The 20,038-nt window shown below is 42.1% G+C and overlaps 1 protein-coding gene across 1 annotated transcript; it reads right to left on the bottom strand.

Annotated features, from left to right (window-relative positions):
• Positions 1 to 12,620: 12,620 nt before the first annotated feature.
• On the bottom strand, positions 12,621 to 19,834 carry LOC125285663. The gene is made up of 4 exons (XM_048230201.1): positions 19,743 to 19,834; positions 19,356 to 19,427; positions 13,626 to 14,344; positions 12,621 to 12,979 (listed from the first exon to the last, which is right to left on the bottom strand). Exons 3-4 carry the CDS (start codon positions 14,299 to 14,301, stop codon positions 12,621 to 12,623), a joined length of 1,035 nt encoding a protein of 344 aa, XP_048086158.1. The 5' UTR covers positions 14,302 to 14,344; positions 19,356 to 19,427; positions 19,743 to 19,834.
• Positions 19,835 to 20,038: the final 204 nt, after the last annotated feature.

Here is a 20,038-nt window from a genome sequence, read left to right as displayed (position 1 = left end):
TTCTCTATGGCGAATCTTAACAGTACACATGTAATACTCTATTTGTCCACTGGTGGTTGTTTTGGCGCTGTTTTGTGTTTGCCATCGAAAACGGAATGAAATGTAGGCCTACCTGCAAACATGTAAGAGGCCTATGCTGACTGTATCAGTGCTCAAAGTATTCTAAAAGTTTATCAATTAATTGTTAATAACTAACTTCTATTCAAGTCATATTTCTGGGACTTTCTAGGATAATTGTTTCTATTTTTTATTCACTCGTTAAGGTATACAATTAAATTGCAGTATATTAAATGTAATGGAATATTCAACTAAGATAGACTGCTGTTGTTCACAGCACTAAGCTATTTATGGTTACTGATATACTTCGAGTCTCTGGCCCTCTCTTAGAGCCAGGCATAGTGAGCTAGCCCTCGGAAGAAAAAGTTTGGGGACCACTGCTTTAAGGTTAAAATATTTAACTGGAAATGACAATATAACTAATTCCACAAGTCATTGCAAATCCGGTATAAAACACATTCCTAAACATGACCAGTGTTTGGAATAACGCCGTTTAAAAGAACGGCGTTAGGTAACGACGTTATTTTTTCAGTAACGGGGTAATCTAACTAATTACTTTTCCCGTCGTTACAACGCCGTTAATGTTACTGGACGTTAAATGCGGTGCGTTACTATGCATTGATAGAATAAACTGTGTAATCCGAACGCACCCCTGGCTCACAGCTAGTGAGGATGTGGGTTAATAACGACGTAAGCGATTATGATTGGCTAAGGCAGAGTCATGTTTCATGGTAGCCAATCAGAGCCAGTGTTTTTACACACTTGCCAGCACATGCGCCACACACGCAACAGCTAAAATAGAGATTCGACGAAACAGAAGAGGCCTGGAGCAATTTGATGAAAAGTTGGCATTTTCAAGGTGGAGATATAAGCACTACTTCAAATTCGTTGTGGTCAAAGGCAAGAACGTGCATGTAATGTGTACATTATGTCCAGGAGCGAAGACTTTGTCGACATCCGTTGTAAGCAACTCTAATTTAATAAAGCATCTCACACACGCATCCAAAGCTAGTGGCCAAAAACACCGATACCTCCACCACAGATGATAGCTCGCCATCCACTAGCAAAGAAGGACTCGGAGCAAAGTCCTCTAAGCAGCATCTTTCTGCCTCAAAACAAAAACCTATGACACAGGCTGAAGTCAACTGTAGGTCTGTCGATGTGCAATATCTTGAATTTCCCCTTAGGGATCAATAAAGTATCTATCTATCTATCTATCTAATCTATCTATCTATCTAATAAATGTCGAAAGTTATGTAGCCTACAAACACCTGTCTGTTCTACTCATTTCAATTGGCTGCTCAAAACTGCTCAAAAAATCCAAATTCTTTTACATATAGCAACTTTTTTTTAACAGTAACGCAAATAGTTACTTTCCCTGGTAACGAGTTACTCTTATCATAGAGTAATTCAGTTACTAACTCAGTTGCTTTTTGGAACAAGTAGTGAGTAACTATAACTAATTACTTTTTTTCAAGTAACGTTCCCAACACTGAACATGACAGACGGCGCTGCCTATAGCCTATTTGATTAGCTTTTCATTCAAGTTAAAATATTAAACTGGAAATTACAATATGACTAATTCCACAACAGTCATTAATTTAAACACTCAGATAATGATATATATACTTAGGCAATATCATGTCTCTAGCAAATCCCGTATGAAACACTTAACACATAAAACACGACAGACGGCGCTGCCTCAATAAAAACCACCAGTGTAACTTACAGTTGTACCTTTTCATTACACTTAGCTTACTGCTACTAAACAACAGTCAAATGAAGCGCCACAATGGGTCAGGAGAGTCATTGCGGGATTTGGTTGCAGGTCTCGTTCTCCTATCCTCAGCTGAGCGATGACATCTCAGCCAAGTTGTCACATATCCTGTCGGATCCCATTGGCGTAGTGATGGTCCATGTAGCTTGACGAACATCAAGGCGGATACCGTTTCGATCAGTAACTTAGTGCGGGTCAGGGTGATGATAAGATTCATCAGGCTGAATCCTTTCACACTCTGCAGTGCTGCATGGGATGACTTTAGTGCAGTTTGTTAAAGGCCTGAGCTCATCAGGCGTAACCTCCCCACTGCTCTCAACAAAGTCCCTGAATCTATTAATTGCACTAAGAGATGGTAGCCTGAATCGTTTGCAGAGTGCAGTAATTTCCACCTCTCCAAAACCAGGGGGTATACTCTGTGCAGGTGGCCGAGTTGGGAAATCAAGCGGGCATAGTCTGACTCTGTCTGGGAGGTTGCTGCCCCTGCAGTGGTGAACATCCGATGGCTGAGATTGTTGCTGAGACTTCTGAGAAACTGGTGCCGATTGATGGAAATTATTTTGGGGTTGTCAGTCAGCAGAACTGAGCCAAATCTGCCTTCTGATATTGCAATTTCAGCTGCAAGGACTCTGGTCCCGGGTCATTCTCCCATTCCATCAATGAACCAAATGCTACAGTTGATCAGTTTGTCTGCATAGACCACGAACGTGGTGCGTTTTTGTAAACATTCTGATAGCAGGGCTAATTCATGCAGTGTGTCATACATGTGAGCTAAATCTAACACAAACTGCTTTGAGGTCAGCCGCTTTAACAGACCTCCATACAGTGCCCTATCAGAGGCCGATCGCCTCTGATCTGTTTTTGCAAAGCTGAAGTAAGCACACATCGACTCAAAGTTGTTCCAAACAGCAGATACTGTGCGAAAAGAACTAGCCACCCATCTTGTACTCAACACACGGTCGATTTTCCCCACTTGTTGTTCCAATTCGGTAGCACACTCGGTCAGTTCTCTTTGGTTTTGGGGTGATCTGCTGTACACAGTGTATAGTTTGTCCATAAATGCTTGAAAGTGGTTCACACCACTGACGTCAGACACAGTGTCACCCACAGCAAGCTCTAGCTGGTGATTTAGGCCAGGGGTTCCCAAACTTTTCCACGACAAGGCCCCCCAAATACCACTAGCCTCTGGCCAAGGACCCCTTCGATGTGTTAATAAACCCATCGACAATGCCAAGTCAATATATTGGGATAATGTTCAGCCAGCTGCTTTGCTACGCCAGATTTTCGCCCCAACATGACACTGGCTCCTTCACTTGCGAATGCAACTAAATGTCTCTTCAAATATTCGTCATCGAAGCCGTGTGCTTGGAGGCACTTCAGCAGATGATGCATGATTGTGTTCGCTGTTTGGTTCGGAAGTTCAATTAAATCAAGAAACATAAAATGTGGATCACAGCTTTTGTCCGTTTCACATTTAAGGTATACAATAAGTGCAGTTTTAGATCCTAGACTAGTCGATTCATCAATGAGGATTGAAATGTTACCTTCTATAGCTTGGATTCGTTGGCAGGCTTTTTTGCGCATCTGTGAAGCTATATGGTCCGTACTCTGTGCTGCGCTATAGCGGGAGTGCAAACCTATACCAGTTTCGACCCCGTTCTTACACTGTAACTCCGACAGTCCATGATGATCTGAAAATGGCCTGTCGTTCTGTGCCAAGTAGTAAACACTGCGGAACACTGCACAAGAAGCCTTCATATAGGAAGCGTTCATGGTGTCACAAACTGTTTCCAGTATCCCTCTTCTGGCATTCTCCTGAATGCGTTGAGCGGCAATGTGGCCATTAGACTGTAGGTGTTTCAGAATCTTTTTCCTAAGAGAGGATAGCATCATACTCTTCTCTGTTCCACTGTGGGTGACAGTAAAGGACGGTCATTCATCTCCCATTCTGGAGCCTTGGGTTTTAAAAACCGACAAATCAGCAATGGAAGAACATACTTTACAGCCGAGTTTTCCATGTCTGGCATCTAACCAGGGGTGTGCCACCTTTTTTTCGCCCACATCTCCTCAGTCCATATGAGGAAAGGTGAGCTGCTGTCCACGGATCTTCCCGCGACGACCTCTAGCATGCTGGCATTAGAAGAAGTTGGAGGGACGATGTTAGCAGAAGGGACGACAATGTTAGCAGAAGTTGGAGGGACGTTGCTGTTGGTGCTGCTGGCTGTGTGTTCAGAATCAGACGACGGAACATCTTTACAAAAATAAAAGGCTATGTTTTTTTGGAGACGTCAAAACTAGAATGACGGCTGTCTACACATCACTTTTCTTCTCTTGTTTTGATAGGCAAGGCTACTTTAGGCGGGGGTTTCAGGGTGATGACGATCATAAATATATAAATATATAACTAAATATATTTTTATGTTGTAGCATCATTGCCAACAACGTCAAGTTGTTAAATATTAAAATGCAAATAAAAATGTATTGATTTTTGTATATTTTTTTTTTAAATCATGCCGGAAAAAGTGGGGGTATGGCGTTCCCCCGCGTCCAACGCCCACTACACCCCTGCAGAGAGTACAACTCAGACCACCACCAAATTCGCTTTTATTTCATAACTCGCACATATTCAGACTAATTACGCCTTGTTCCAACATGCCAGAGGCTGTTCCTTTGAACCGCTTTGAACCAATCACTAACAACCGGCGTTTCGTCATACAGAGAATTTTCTCTGCATCACACACTTTTAGCAAGCAAGGTTGCATCTTATCATTGATTCCAATTGGAAAGACAGCTAACAGTTAAATAGCATGCATGATTTATTTATCTTCAATACAAGTGCAAATTACTTAAGGAACATGTAAAGTGAATATTATTACCTTTAACATTTCTTCAATTTCAACATTCAACAACTTGAACAACAACTTTAACATCTAGGTTATTATTACACTGAAAATAGTAACAAACAAACATATAAACCCGTTCAAACGGCAAATAAAGATGTGAGGCCATCCTTAAAAATATTTTCGCTTGCCGTAACCCGACCGACCCTGTCAATTTAGAACCGACCCAAATATTTATTTTTTTCCCCTTTTTAGTCCGACCGACTTGCGGTTGTAAACTTATGCTAATACCGACCGATTGTTTTTTTTACTCTAAACAACCAATACAAATGCAATAAAATAATATTTCTTTTAGTAGGCCCAAGTATTGTGAATATAAATTGCCTACATGCAAACGTGGCTCACTTAAAAAAAACCTGTGGCGCCATCTCTACACCATTGGTTTTACACATGTCACACTATGGCCTCACGCCGCTTCATTCACACAAACTGATAACGCTTTTACTTGGCACGGTTCTGGAAGAACTGTGGCCAGATCTTTTTCATCCCTCCTCCCCCTAGTCTAACGGTGACCGTGGTCGGAGTATTGAAATTGGTTGTGGTCTATTCAGCATTTCTCAAAATATGGGTCCAAGAACATGGAGACTGCTGGTCCGCTGAGTCGTGGAGGAAATTAGGCCCGTGCTTCATCTGATAATTTGCTGCGCAGTTGATAAAGAAACCCCGGATCGACGTAAAAAAAGAAAACAAACGCTTCTGCTATCGATGTCATTAAACATGGAGCCCTACAATTAAGTGGTGGTATGAGCATTCATTCAGTGCTTGCCGCTCTCGCCAGAGAAAACTGAAACGAATCGATAACGTTGGTATCAAAGCTCCGCTTCAACCTGTTGGAAGGCTATTTATTTATTTAACGGAACTTAATAGAACGACGTTGTTTTTGGAACTTCCTTAGAAACAGAGCAGAGACTGTATAATACACTGTATAGCATTGAGTATTGTATAGTCAAATTTCAATATAACGGGCCAAGAGCTATTGTAGCCTTCTTTCTGGGTACATGTAGATGAGCCCTATGACCCAAAAGTCTGCCATGACCGGGCCTCAGGTCAAAGAAGTTTGAGAAAGGCTGGTCTATATAACCTGCATCAGAGTGAGGTTTGCAATGGTGCTTGAAGGCACGGGTTGAAGACCCAGTCAGTTACGCCACGATATGCACATTTGTGTAAATTCATTCCTACGTAATCACCATGACCAAAATTGTACTTTTTTTTTTTTTTTTACTTTGAATCTTGAAAAAAATTGACCTACCTACCACCGACCCATTTTTAATTTTTTTTGGCTGTTACTGCAAACAAAAATATTTTTAAGGATGGCCTGAGGTAGCTTATTCTTTTTAAATGTGTAAACATGTTAATGAATAAGAAATGTACTTCCCTGGTTAAGCCTACTTCCAAGCCTTCATATTAGTCGCTAAAAAACCAGCATGTTCACTTTATCAGGCTTAAGGGATGCCCTGAAAGATGTCACGGCATTCCCTGCTGCACTAAAGACCCGTTCCGATGGAATGCTTTTAGCACAAATTGTCAGGTATTTGCGCGCTGCCTTTGCAAGCAGCGGGAATCGGGCATTATTGTCCCGCCACCAGACAAGAGGGTCAGCGTGCGGATCAAGGGCCTCCTCCTGCAAATACCTGCTTATCTCGGTGTCCATGCAAATTATCTTGGCCTTACATCATATTTGTCCCTCAAAACACCAGACATCTTTTCTTTTAGCCTGCACGTTAGTTGCCTGTCCTCCTCAGCTGGGAGCAGCAGATCCTTAGTGATGAGCTGTAGCACCGGTTTCAAAGAGGATGCAGTTACTGCTTGCTCCGAAAAAAGTGCGTCCATGAAATCGGCAACCTTTTTCAGGGCTGCATTCACCAATTCCATGACTTCTATGTCCTGCCATGTTGGAATCAGATGTTTGGTGCGCCGGTCATCCAAAACCCTCCAAATAACAGGGCCTTGCTTGAGAATGCTTTCAATCATTTTCTGTTTCGTACTCGACTTGGTTGGACAATCCTGTGAACAAATTAAAAATAGAGTAAGGATGAAATTATTTAATGTAATATAAATATTTATGCCTACATCACTTATGATATATATAGGTCTATCGCTTGTTTTTTTTTTATTATTATTTATTGAAGGCCGCCAGACCGTGACAGTAGGCCTGCCTGAAGACAGACTTTTTTTCGATGGCATAAGTAATTATTCGTAGGCCTAATAGTAATTTCAGAATAACTTATGTTGAAATGTCTACAAGCCTACAATAAATCATTTATTGACTACAATTGAATCAAATCTCGCAGACCCAGGTAGGCTATGGCCAGTAACAGTGTTGGGAAATAATTAAAACTTACCAGTATTAACAAGTGCTGAGGGAGGTATGAATATAGACGACTTTGCAGGCGGGCCATCTTGGTGTTACCGCTTCATGCAACGCAACCGCCTCTATCAGAGCAGGGACAACTGTGTCAGAAACTGCCAGCAGACTTCCAAGGTTGACGGTTTTCGCGAATCCGTTGAAAAGCAGGTAACTGAACACGTTTCGCCGGACCATATTGCCAACATGGACGAGGTCCCTCTCACGTTTGACATCCCCATGGGCCGAAGTGTCGCAGAGAAAGGGCAAAAAAGTGTGAATATAGTGACAACTGGTCATGAGAAATCACATTTTACAGTGGTGCTGGAATGTTGTAGAGATGGATCGAAATTGCCACCGATGGTCATTTTCAAACATACGTTTTTTAGTTTTTTAAACGTAAGTAAGCACAACGTTTTTTGTTTTTCTAGTGTAACACGTCCTTTAGATTAATTGTTTTTGGCAAGTTTACCACACTCAAATGGCAGCATTTGCTGAGAATGACCCATTTGTCCTTGAAAAATGTGTATGTCATTGTCAGTTTGTCTTAACAAACAAGGGAATGTACATTTTCCCATTAACACAATCTTCCATCTTGTCTTGTCCTACTAACATCCCACTCATGGCCTGTACCTTGAGGTGGTGAGTGGGCATTCCACTAAACAGGCTTTGCTTTGTGGATGTTTGCAGCCATGTTTCTTGTAAATGCCATGGTTTTGTGTTGATTGAGATGCTTTTTGCGCTCCAGACCTTTCTGAGCATATTCAACCATGTTGACCTATGTTGAAAAGCTATTCATATGGAACCCTTCCCCACTTAGACCTTCAAAGCTCTCGTTTGAATATTTGCTACTACCACCAAGATCTGCACCTCTAAAATTCTATGTATAGATCTATGTATATCCCATGCTGAATTGAGTCACTGAATTGAGTCACTCAGAACAATAACAAATTTGTTGTGCAGAAGCTGACGGCCGGGTATGGGCGAACTTGGTGATGGTCTGAATTGTACTGTCTGACGTCAATTGGACATTGTCATTTTGCAACAATTCCGACATCATTTTTTGTTTTTTTAATTCCCCAGGAGTTTATTGATTCTATATAGCAATACAACAGTAAGTATAAGTATATATTAGGGCTGGGACAACGCGTCGGCGTAATCGATGACGTCGACGCAAAAAATACGTCGACGGAAAATATGAGCGTCGATTCGTCAAGCATAAGCGTGTGCTGCTAAATATTTTTAATTTTACACCTTCAGTGTTTACTAAACTGTGTGGCTGGGCACCACGAAATCAAAACTGGCCACCACACATTGATGTTCTATGTTGTAGGCCTGCTATTTAAATTAAAGATAAGATAAAATAATTTCATTGAGCTGCACTTTTTACTCACACAGCCTTTCCTCGCCCCGCCCGCTCTCTCTCGTAACAAGCCCGCTGCTGCTCCTCTGCATGTGCATTTAACAAAATATTCACGATTGTTGAAGGATTGTTGTTGCTACATAGAAGCACTGCATAGAACACAGTGGGCTAAATTGCTATTAAATCCGCTTAGCATCGTGACCATGCTGCGCAAATTTGTTCAAAACCGCTGCATTAAAGTTAAAGTAAACTCTGCTAAGGTCTTATCACAACATAGTACATTGAGGAGACTAAACGAAGTTAAGTTACAGTATGCAATCAATCAGTAGCCCTATCTCAAAGCTAACGTTAGAATACTGTTTGGAAGTTTAGCATGCTTACTTGCAGCTGCTTGTATTACTCATGCAGGGCTCATTTTATTGACTCTGTTTGCAAAATCCCGATGGAAATGGAGAAGTGTTTTCCAAGACTCAAAAGTGCTTGTCCAAAGGAGAAGTACGAACTGTTATTTGAACTAACTACGTTATGAATTGCATCCACACATCAGCAGCCTTTTAACTGTGTTAATGTTAATTGCAAGGATTTCCACACAAACGTCTTAAAATGACAGGCACTCAATTAGACATACACTAGCCTACTGAACTTTATTCTGAATGTTATATTGAATTGTTATATTGAATTGTTATATTTATATTGAATGCTACCTCTGACTAAGAATGCATTACTTTGCACTTGTAGTTACTTGCACTTCAGTCTTTTATTTGGGAATCTGAAGAGCAATAAACATATATTGCAATGTTAAAGAATTCATGTTTTGTAAATAAACATGTATAAGTTGCTATTAGTTAATTAATGGGGAGATAATCGATAATCGAATCGAAATCAAATAAATCGTTAGATTAATCGATGCATCGAAAAAATAATCGCTAGATTAATCGTTTAAAAAATAATCGTTTATCCCAGCCCTAGTATATATACTCTTTTGATCCCGTGAGGGAAATTTGGTCTCTGCATTTATCCCAATCCGTGAACTAGTGAAACACACTCAGCACACAGTGAACACAAGCACATACTAATCCCGGCGTAGTGAGCTACCTGCAACAACAGCGGCGCTTGGGGAGCAGTGAGGGGTTAGGTGCCTTGCTCAAGGGCACTTCAGCCGTGCCTACTGGTCGGGGTTCGAACCGGCAACCCTCCGGTTACAAGTCCAAAGCGCTAACCAGTAGGCCACGGCTGTACATAGCATTCGTAGTGCAGGGTGCTTGCATCAAGAAAAGTTCTCAAAGGAATGGCTGAAACTTGTGAGCCTTACCTACGCAACCCCACCAAACACATCCCCAGCCGAAACATTTCACTGACATTCAACATAAATGTCCTTCTGATGCTACCACACATCGGCAACTACATTTATGTAATGCAATTCATCTCCATGTCTCTTCTGATCCTGCCACTTTTTAATGCACCTCAGAGGTGGCGACATGATTGAGGTGAGGTGTAACGGCTCCCACACACAGTTGCGTTCCCTCAATACATGCCAGTGGGTGTTCCCATTATGCCTCACAAGTGCATCACAATGCAAAATGTGTCTTATTGCATGAGAATATGTTTAGAGTTTTGCAAAAAGAGTCTGAGATCTGCAAATTGTGTTTGTATATGTGAAAACTGTTTAAGGTTTTGCCAAAAGGGGGGTCGATTCAAGAAATGTGTTCAGGCAACCTTGAATTTGGTTCAGATAATGGAGTATCACAGTAGACTTAACTCAATTCGCAGAAAGATAGAGAAATTTCTCCATTTAAGAGAAACTGCACTATTGTTGGAAAGGAATTATTTTACATTCATGTTTCATTAGAAGTCTTATTTTTCAGAAAACTTTGAGTATCTTAATTGTCCAACTTCACCTTTCTCATGACTTATGTTGGATGTGATGAGCAAAGCATGAACAAAGTATACTTTTGAACACAATAATTGTATTTAATAATACAAATTAAAACATTAAGAATAGATTTATGTTCAAGGTTTGTTTTAGTGATTTCTAGAAAGCGTTATCTTGCGTCCCTGGAGGGTACACAAAATCTAAATACCCTCCTTCTGAAGAAAGCCTTTCAGTCCCTTCTTCTTGGTGGGCTTGACACTCTCTGACAAAAGAAGTAGTAACAGAGATTAAATCACATTACACTACATTACATTTAGCAGACACTTATTGATCAAAGTGACTTACATATATCAGCTATATTACAAGGGATCACATTGTCCCTGGAGCAACATGATACAAGTGGAATGCAGTAAAATGATGTGCTATGGATGCCTGCAACTTACCAGATGGCAGTGCTGCTTGATTTTGGTCATCTTTTGAGTCATTTGATGTTACCGGCACACTGCGAACAAATATAAAATCAGGGCATGGTTAATGTCATAACCACAACCACATACACATAGACCTTTTAGAAAGGTATAGTACCTGATCATTTTTTTCGATGTCTTGAGCCTCATTCTCCATCTCCCAATCTGGAACTTCTGAACACAATTCAGGCCTAGAGCTCTCAGAGAGATGAAACCCAGATGGGGGCTGTACTGCCGGTGAGGCATCTGGAGGCAGGAGCCCAGGAGGCGTCTTCGCTGGAGGTGATGCCTCGATCACAGTAAATCCAGGAGGCGTCTTCACTGAAGGTGATGCCTCGATTAGAGTAAATCCAGGAGGCGTCTTCGCTGGAGGTGATGCCTCGCACACAGTAAATCCAGGAGGCGTCTTCGCTAGAGGTGATGCCTCGATCAGAGTAAATCCAGGAGGCGTCTTCGCTAGAGGTGATGCCTCGATCAGAGTAAATCCAGGAGGCATCTTCACTGGAGGTAATGCCTCGATCACAGTAAATCCAGGGGGTGGCTTCACTGGAGGTGATGCTTCGATTAGAGTAAAATACTACTGAGGCGTTAGGAAGAGCAAATCCAGGAGGTGGCCGTACTTCAGATGATGAAACAGGTACAGCAAACCCGGGTGGTGGCTTCACTACAGATGAAGGGTCAGGCAGAGCAAACCCAGGAGGTGGTCGCACTGCAGGTGATGTTTCAGGGAGATTGAACTCGGCAAAACCAGGAGGTGGCTTCAGTACAGGTGATGCATGAGGTACAGCAAAACCTGGAGGTGGCTTCAGTACAGGTGATGCTTGAGGTACAGCAAAACCTGGAGGTGGCTTCACCAGCAGTAATGCTTGAGGTACAGCAAAACCTGGAGGTGGCTTCACTGCAATTGAGGTGTCTGGAAGAGCAAACCCTGGAGGTGACCACACTGCAGTTGAGGGGTCAAGGAGAGCAAACCCAGGAGGAGGCTTCACTACAGGTGATGCATTCAGAAGCAGGAATCCAGGAGGAGGCTTCACTACAGGTGATGCACCAAGTAGGCTGAATCCAGGAGGAGGTTTACACACAGGTGATGCACCAAGTAGGCTGAATCCAGGGAGGTGGCTTCACTACAGGTGATGCACCAAGTAGGCTGAATCCAGGATGTGGCTTCACTACAGGTGATGCACCAAGCAGGCTGAATCCAGGAGAAGGCTTCACTAGAGATGGTGCATCAAGTGGGCCGGTGAGATCCACTAGGTTTTACTGTGGCTGAGGAGGTTTTACTCAGGCTGAGGTGTCAGGTGTACAGTAATCCCGGAGGAGGCTTCACCGCAGGTGAAGTGTTAGGAAGAGTGAACACTGGGGTGGCTTCACTGGAGGTGATGCTTGATTAAGTAAAATACTACTGAGGCATTGAAGAGCAAATCAGGAGGTGGCGTGCTTCAGATGATGAAACAGGTACAACAAACCGGGTGGTGGCTTCACTACAGATGAAGGGTCAGGCAGAGCAAACCCAGGAGGTGGTGCTGCAGGCGGTAGTGTTTCAGGGAGATTAGTCTGCAAAACCAGGAGGTGGCTTCAGTACAGGTGATGCATGAGGGCACAGCAAAACCTGGAGGTGGCGGCTTCGAGGTACGAGGTGATGCTTGAGGGGTGCAACAAAACCTGGAGGTGGCTTCACCAGGCAATGCTTGAGGTACAGCAAAACCTGGAGGTGGCTTCACTGCAATTGAGGTGTCTGGAAGAGCAAACCCTGGAGGTGACCACACTGCAGTTGAGGGGTCAAGGAGAGCAAACCCAGGAGGAGGCTTCACTACAGGTGATGCATTCCAGAAGCAGGAATCAGGAGGGAGGCTTCACTACAGGTGATGCACCAAGTAGGCTGAATCCAGGAGGAGGCTTCACTACAGGTGATGCACCAAGTAGGCTGAATCCAGGAGGTGGCTTCACTACAGGTGATGCACCAAGTAGGCTGAATCCAGGATGTGGCTTCACTACAGGTGATGCACCAAGTAGGCTGAATCCAGGAGAAGGCTTCACTAGAGATGGTGCATCAAGTGGGCTGAATCCAGGAGGTTTTACTGTGGCTGAGGTGTCAGGTACAGTAAATCCCGGAGGAGGCTTCACTGCAGGTGAAGTGTTAGGAAGAGTGAACACTGGGGGTGGCTTCACTGCAGGTGATGCGTCAGGGATAGAGGAACCTGGAGGTGGCAGCAGTGTATTTCAGGTAGGTGCCTCCTTGTGTTCCTCACATGAGATGTTATTAAGTAGTTTCACATAATCCTGCAGAGTTGTTACAATCATGGTACTAATCATACAGCTGTGGTGTTTATCTATCACCAACATGTGTATCTGATCCTGAACATCACACAAAGGGAAGGACTGTATATTGATTGTAAACCATGTCACCTAGCTGTTCAATTGTATCTGATGACAGTTCCTTGAGGTGGCAGGTAAGAGAATGTGAATCCTGGGATTGGAAAAGAGTCACTTGAGTGAGAAAACGAATCTGGTCCACCAGCTGAAGGCACAGGACCAGGTCTTCCTTATCTGCCAGAGTCACTGGGATAAGGACATGGACAAATCTTGCCACTATACCACATATGACATGTTCAAAGTCTGGGCAAGATGGCAGCTCAACAGGTGGTGTGTCTATTTTCCTGTAACGGCATACCATCTCAAGTTGGACAGACACCAGACGGCTAATGTCTCGGGACACCATTCTGTTCTTATTGGATAATGCCTCCATGAGAAATTTCATGTTGCAATACATGGTCAATAGGTCCTTACAGATGGAGTTCACCATACACACCACTTCATTCATGTTGAAATTACAAGTAACTTTACCTTTCTTCTTGCTGACGTTGACACCAGAGAGGGACAGTCTGATTACCACATGCTCAACCAGTGGCCACTTATGAGCTTCAAATGTAAATTCTCTTCCCTCCTTGGAGTATATCTGCATCAACACAAGTGCCAAGACTGACGTCACTGTCTCCATGTGAATCACCAGCTTCTGGGCAGCAGTAGGTGAAATCTTCTGGTCACTAGCAACCAGGAAAAGTTTTAAGAAGGATGGTGGAGCTGAAGGCCTTTGAAAAGACCTCTGAAAAAGCCTGGCAACTTTCACTGACACAATTTGAATAATGGCAGCCATTACAGTCTCATTGCCGGTGCTCAAGAACTGTTTCATGTCATCCGCAGTGTACGTGGCCTTCACAAGCTTGTGATGAATAGATTGGGTCATCCTAGCAGCAGCCGGGTGGGAGTACTGTGCTTGTAGGCTTGAGATTGGTAAACGTGAGGATAAGTTCCCAAGCACTGCATGGACAACATCCATGGCCAGTTCCGTAAGTTTCATGGAGGACCCATTGCAAGGAGTGCCGCTGGGGTCGGTCTTCATCATGAAGAACAGTTGGGTGACAACGTCTGCCACTACCTCCGACCGGGTGTGCAGACGGGAGCACTGGTAGTATTTTATCTCCACCTCAAGGTCACGCAGGATCCTCTTCAGAAGGGGCATCTTGAGGTCATCTGGGGTCTTCTGAATGTCAACAACCCACCCTCTGTTGGCAACAAAAGATTGTATAAACTAGATGTACCGCATAGCGGTACAAAATATGACCGCCGCTCAGTCCTGTACATCCATTCCGCGAAAATAAATCACACTTCAATTTGTCTCCATATTTTACTCCATCCCCCACTCTTGAAACTTTTGTGTATGCTTGTTTGGCATGCCTGAGTGTGTGTGTCGACTGCACAGAAAGTAGCCTACTTGTGCTGAAAAAGGTGAATAGATTGTAGAATAGCCAAAGAAGATGTAGCATTGTTATAAAACCTTTAAAATCTCTAAACAATCACAAGTAGGGCAGGTCATCACAGTTCATCCATTGCAACTGGATTGATGAAAGGTCACTTACACCTGTAGGCTACATTGTATTTGGAAAAAGCAAAAGGTATCAGCATAATGTTATTTATTTATTTATTTATTTTTATGTATTTATAAACAAAAACATCTCTGTCAGTTCCATGCCGTTTTCAACAGCTATCAAAAACAAAAGGTCATTTTTTTTGGATGGATGGATTTTTTGTGAATGTTTCTTCTTCTACATAAGATTTTAGTCATCTTTAGTTCATGTAATACTTTATTGTCAATGCACAAATTAAGTAACAGTAGTCTGAAACGTTATTGTTAATGCACAAATTAAGTAACAGTAGTCTGAAACGAAATGCTGTTTTACATCTAACCAGTGGTGCAAATAACTGACATGTCCAAATGGGCCTTGATGAAATCATTAAGCTAGACTGTTCATACACATTTTAGCGGGCCAAAGTTGAAAGAAACTTTTGTCCGTTTATGTTAGATGCAAATATAGGCTGATTCATGTTCCCTTGCATTGTGTAACTGAGGTCCATGGCTAGTCTGGCTTTCATCAGACCAAGCTCAATCTTTTAAGAAATCAAAAAATAAATAGCGGGCAGATCAGGCTGGGTTCACCCAGCCTAGTCCATAGGCACCCGATATTGTTTAATTTTCAGATTGAGATATACACGCTCTGGCTATTCTAAATGCAAAAATGCATTAGGGAGTTATGACAAAACTGTAACTAACAAACTAGATCTAATAGAAGCTGTTAGCTTCCCTAAGCTACAGGTAGGATTATAAGGTAGGCCTATTTACAACATAAATTGTCAATAGGCTATGCTGGCGACACAAATAAAATCTCCTTTGGAAACCAATGGCTTACGCCTTACAGTATCAAGCGGACTTAAACTGCCATATCGTGGCGAAAAGTTGTAATAAAATTCACGCGGCTCCATGAGTCAAGGAAAGCCTTGAATGAAGTAGCCACTTCTAAATGGGACCCACTACACAGTAGCTTAAGGTGTGTTGCTAAAGCAGCCATAATGAAATGAAGGTGTCATTGTTTGGATACTTCACACACACGTGCTTTTTTAATTTCACAGACTACAACTACCAAGCTGGAATCAAAGCACATCGATTCCCCTCTCACACCCTGCACGACTTAAAACAAAATAAACAGGCGTCTCAGTCTCACACATGTATAGGCAAAACTGTATCAGACCGATGTAACGTTGGTAAATCTTCCATTGCACAGAATGATTTTGTAGCACGTGCAATAAATGACAGTCGAAAGATACAAACAGTGCTGCTATCAATTTGCTTGGTATAACCGCATTTATAGTTTTCTACAAATGCAATCAATCAAATGGGCCTCCATCACTCAACCAACGCTAACGGTAACATTACCTAGGTCCTTATTGATATTACAAGATTAGCGTTACCTGCAGTAAAAACCAAGCATGTCCGATAAACATCCTCACTTCATCCTCACTTACACTTCATGTGAACATCGTCCTGTCCTTATTAGATGTTAAGCTCGCGGGAAATTACAGTCCTTGTAGGAAGTGTCCATTATTTTTTCAACCCACTTTTAACTTCCAAAAAATTACGTCTCACTGCAACGATCGCCATCTAGTGGACAAACGACTACTTATCGCCAATACTGAAAATGCAGCCATGATGATGATGATGAATATTTTGGCTTTCTTTTTTGATCCTATTGAATTTGTAATTATGTATCGGCCGTTCTAATACCGATAGTATGTGGGTGCCTGTGTGTGTGCATGTTTATATGTGTGCACCGCCATTTACAGGCCAATGAGTGTACAGTCACTAAATGTACACATAACCTAATTTTTAGCCCCCCATGGATGAAATTCTACGAATCTTGGCATACCCCAGACCCCAGAGAATGCCAGGTCAATCATACACATAACATTTGGTGCAGTTCTGAACATCTTAACTGAAGATAGAGGCGATTAAAGCAGAATAATATTGCATTTTCATTTTTTTACGGGGCGGGGGCAAATCACAAATGAGTGATTATGAGCCAGGTTGATGTGGGCCCTTGAGACCAACATACCATAAAGATTCACAGAGAACTGTGTCTGCCCTACCCTCCTTTCGGGGGGGTCCAGTCCAGCGGGGGCTGCAGATGAAAACGAAAAATGGCGGTTCCATGCTATCCATGTGGGGTACATGCCCACCAAGTTTTGTGTACCCGGTCTTTCAGTGTCGGGGAATCCTTGTTGGTGTACGTCACTAAATGTACACATAAATTATTTTATTGTAAGGCCCCCCATGACAAAACTTGGCATGCATTCAGAGGGTGTCATAATGATCCTACACTTTTAATTTCGTGCAGTTTTGACCTTGTCAGCCAGAGATATTGAGATGAAAACACCTAATTTTTTTTTTTTTTTTTTTTAACTAGGTGGCGCTATACATGAAATAAGTGGTAATGGGATGGGTTGACATGCCCCCTTAAGACCAACATACAAAAAAAAGGTGGACCTCCTAGGCCCTACGGTTCTCGAGATATTCACAGAAAACTGTCTCCGGCCACCTACAGGCCAGTTGGTGTATAGTAACATAAATTAATTTATTGTGTGGCCCCCCCATGAACGGAATTCCACAAAACTTGGCGTGCATACAGAGGGTGTCATAATGATCCTACACTTCCAATTTCGTGCAGTTTTGACTATGTTAGGTCACAGATACCTTCAATTACACCACCTCATTTTACTTTTTGTGTTTAACTAGGTGGCGCTATACATGAAATGAGTGGTTATGGAATGGGTTGACATGACCCCTTGAGATCAACATACAAAAAAAAAATGGTCCTCCTAAACCCTACGGTTTTCGAGATATTCACAGAAAACTGTGTCTGCCCTACCCTCCTTTGGGGGTCCAATTCAGCGGGGGGCTACAGATCAAAACGAAAAACGATGGTTCCATGCTATCCATGTGGGGTTACATGTCCACCAAGTTTCGTGTACCCCGGTCTTTCAGTGTCCCGGGAATCATTGACGGAAATTTGGGCATGCGAAAAAGAAAAAAACATTTTTTACTTAAAATCATTCTGTGCAATGGAAGATTTACCAACGTTACACGGTCTGATACAGTTTTGCCTATACATGCGTGAGACTGAGGCGCCTGTTTATTTTGTTTTAAGTGCGTGCAGGGTGTGAGAGTGGAATCGATGTGCTTTGATTCCAGCTTGGTAGTTGTAGTCTGTGAAATTAAAAAAAAGCACGCGTGTGTGAAGTATCCAAACAATGACACCTTCATTTCATTATGGCTGCTTTTAGCAACACACCTTAAGCTACTGTGTAGTGGGTCCCATTTAGAAGTGGCTACTTCATTCGCTTTCCTTGACTCATGGAGCTGCGTGAATGTTATTACAACTTTTCGCCATGCGATATGGCAGTTTAAGTCCGCTTGATACTGTAAGGCGTAAGCCATTGGTTTCAAAGGAGATTTTATTTGTGTCGCCAGCATAGCCTATTGACAATTTATGTTGTAAATAGGCCTACCTTATAATCCTACCTGTAGCTTAGGAAGCTAACAGCTTTCTATTAGGATCTAGTTTGTTAGTTACAGTTTTGTCATAACTCCCTAATGCATTTTTGCATTTAGAATAGCCAGAGCGTGTATATCTCAATCTGAAAATTAAACAATGTGCCTATGGACTAGGCTGGGTGAGCCCAGCCTGATCTGCCCGCTATTTATTTTTTGATTTCTTAAAAGATTGAGCTTGGTCTGATGAAAGCCAGACTAGCCATGGACCTCAGTTACACAATGCAAGGGAACATGAATCAGCCTATATTTTGCACGAACAATAACGGACAAAAGCTCTTCAACTTTGGCCCGTTAAAATGTGTATGAACAGTCTAGCGGCGCATTTCATCAAGGCCCATTTGGACATGTCAGTTATTTGCACCACTGGTTAGATGTAAAACAGCATTTCGTTTCAGACTACTGTTACTTAATTTGTGCATTAACAATAACGTTTCAGACTACTGTTACTTAATTTGTGCATTGACAATAAAGTATTACATGAACTAAAGATGACTAAAATCTTATGTAGAAGAAGAAACATTCACAAAAAATCCATCCATCCAAAAATGACCTTTTGTTTTTTGATAGCTGTTGAAAACGGCATGGAACTGACAGAGATGTTTTTTGTTTATAAATACATAAAAAAAAAAAAAAAAAATAAATAAATAAATAAATAACATTATGCTGATACCTTTTGCTTTTCCCAAATACAATGTAGCCTACAGGTGTAAGTGACCTTTCATCAATCCAGTTGCAATGGATGAACTGTGATGAACTGCCCTACTTGTGATTGTTTAGAGATTTTAAATGGTTTAATAACAATGCTACATCTTCTTTGGCTATTCTACAATCTATTCACCTTTTCAGCACCAGTAGGCTACTTTCTGTGCAGCCGCACACACACACTCAGGCATGCCAAACAAGCATACACAAAAGTTTCAAAGAGTGGGGATGGAGTAAAATATGGAGACAAATTGAAGTGTGATTTATTTTCGCGGAATGGATGTACAGGACTGAGCGGCGGTCATATTTTGTACCGCTATGCGGTACATCTAGTTCTTGCGAAATAGCTGCACCTGCATTATAATCAAGGTGTGCAGGCTCCCCACTACCTAGGCCTACTTGTATTTTTCTTCAACAGAGGAACTTACTTTTTCGTTGAATGTCACCCTGTCCAGACAGAAGGCAGACTTCTTCATGAAGCACAGACAGTAGGGCAGACACTAACATAAGAGAACAAGCAAGAGAAAATCTGATGATTTTAGCTTTTTTCCCCACAACGTTATTGTTATCTGATGGGGGTTATGTTCTATAAACTCTAATCCAGCTAAACTTGTTAACAACATTACTGATAAGGGATACAACAATAACTGTTCTTGACTAGGCTACACTGTAGTTATGTAAAATAGAACTAACTTGGTGAGATAGCCTAGGCTATTAGTTTTTAAGCGAATGCTAGGCCACATTTGCGTTTAAACCTGGCATAAACAGACCCCGGAATTGACAGGTAAGAGCCATATTATGTCCGTTCGAATTACCTCCGGTCTGTTCTGCATATTGTGTGGCCTTTTTCTGACCAGACAAATGTCCTGATACAAAGTGAGAAGACTTGAAAGTTGCAGAGAAAAGATCCGTGTTGCTGCTCGTCGAAATTGCTTTGCAAAAGTGATGTGATTCTGCAACATTGTAGGTTAAAGATTCCAAACATCAAACATTCCATTACCATAGAAACAAAGAGAACAATTTAACAAGGCGCGTTTTTTAAACAGTTTGACGCCTGCCTTGTTACCAAAGATTCTAGAGCGGAGCAGCAGCGCTGTAGAATCTTTGCTTG

The sequence above is a fragment of the Alosa alosa genome, chromosome 20 (assembly GCF_017589495.1).
Source record: "Alosa alosa isolate M-15738 ecotype Scorff River chromosome 20, AALO_Geno_1.1, whole genome shotgun sequence".
In the NCBI taxonomy this organism is placed as follows: domain Eukaryota; kingdom Metazoa; phylum Chordata; class Actinopteri; order Clupeiformes; family Clupeidae; genus Alosa; species Alosa alosa.
Note: the sequence above shows the minus strand (reverse complement) of the source record. Positions and strands in the feature narration are given on the sequence as shown.

What these genes read in the sequence shown, in the direction of transcription:
- LOC125285663 (XM_048230201.1), bottom strand. Translation starts at nt 14,301, where the DNA reads ATGCCCCTTCTGAAGAGGATCCTGCGTGACCTTGAGGTGGAGATAAAA. An exon ending in CAACGTCAGCAAGAAGAAAG is followed by an intron (nt 12,980 to 13,625) that starts GTAAAGTTACTT and finishes TGCCACCTCCAG; the next exon opens with GTTCCTCTATCCCTGACGCA.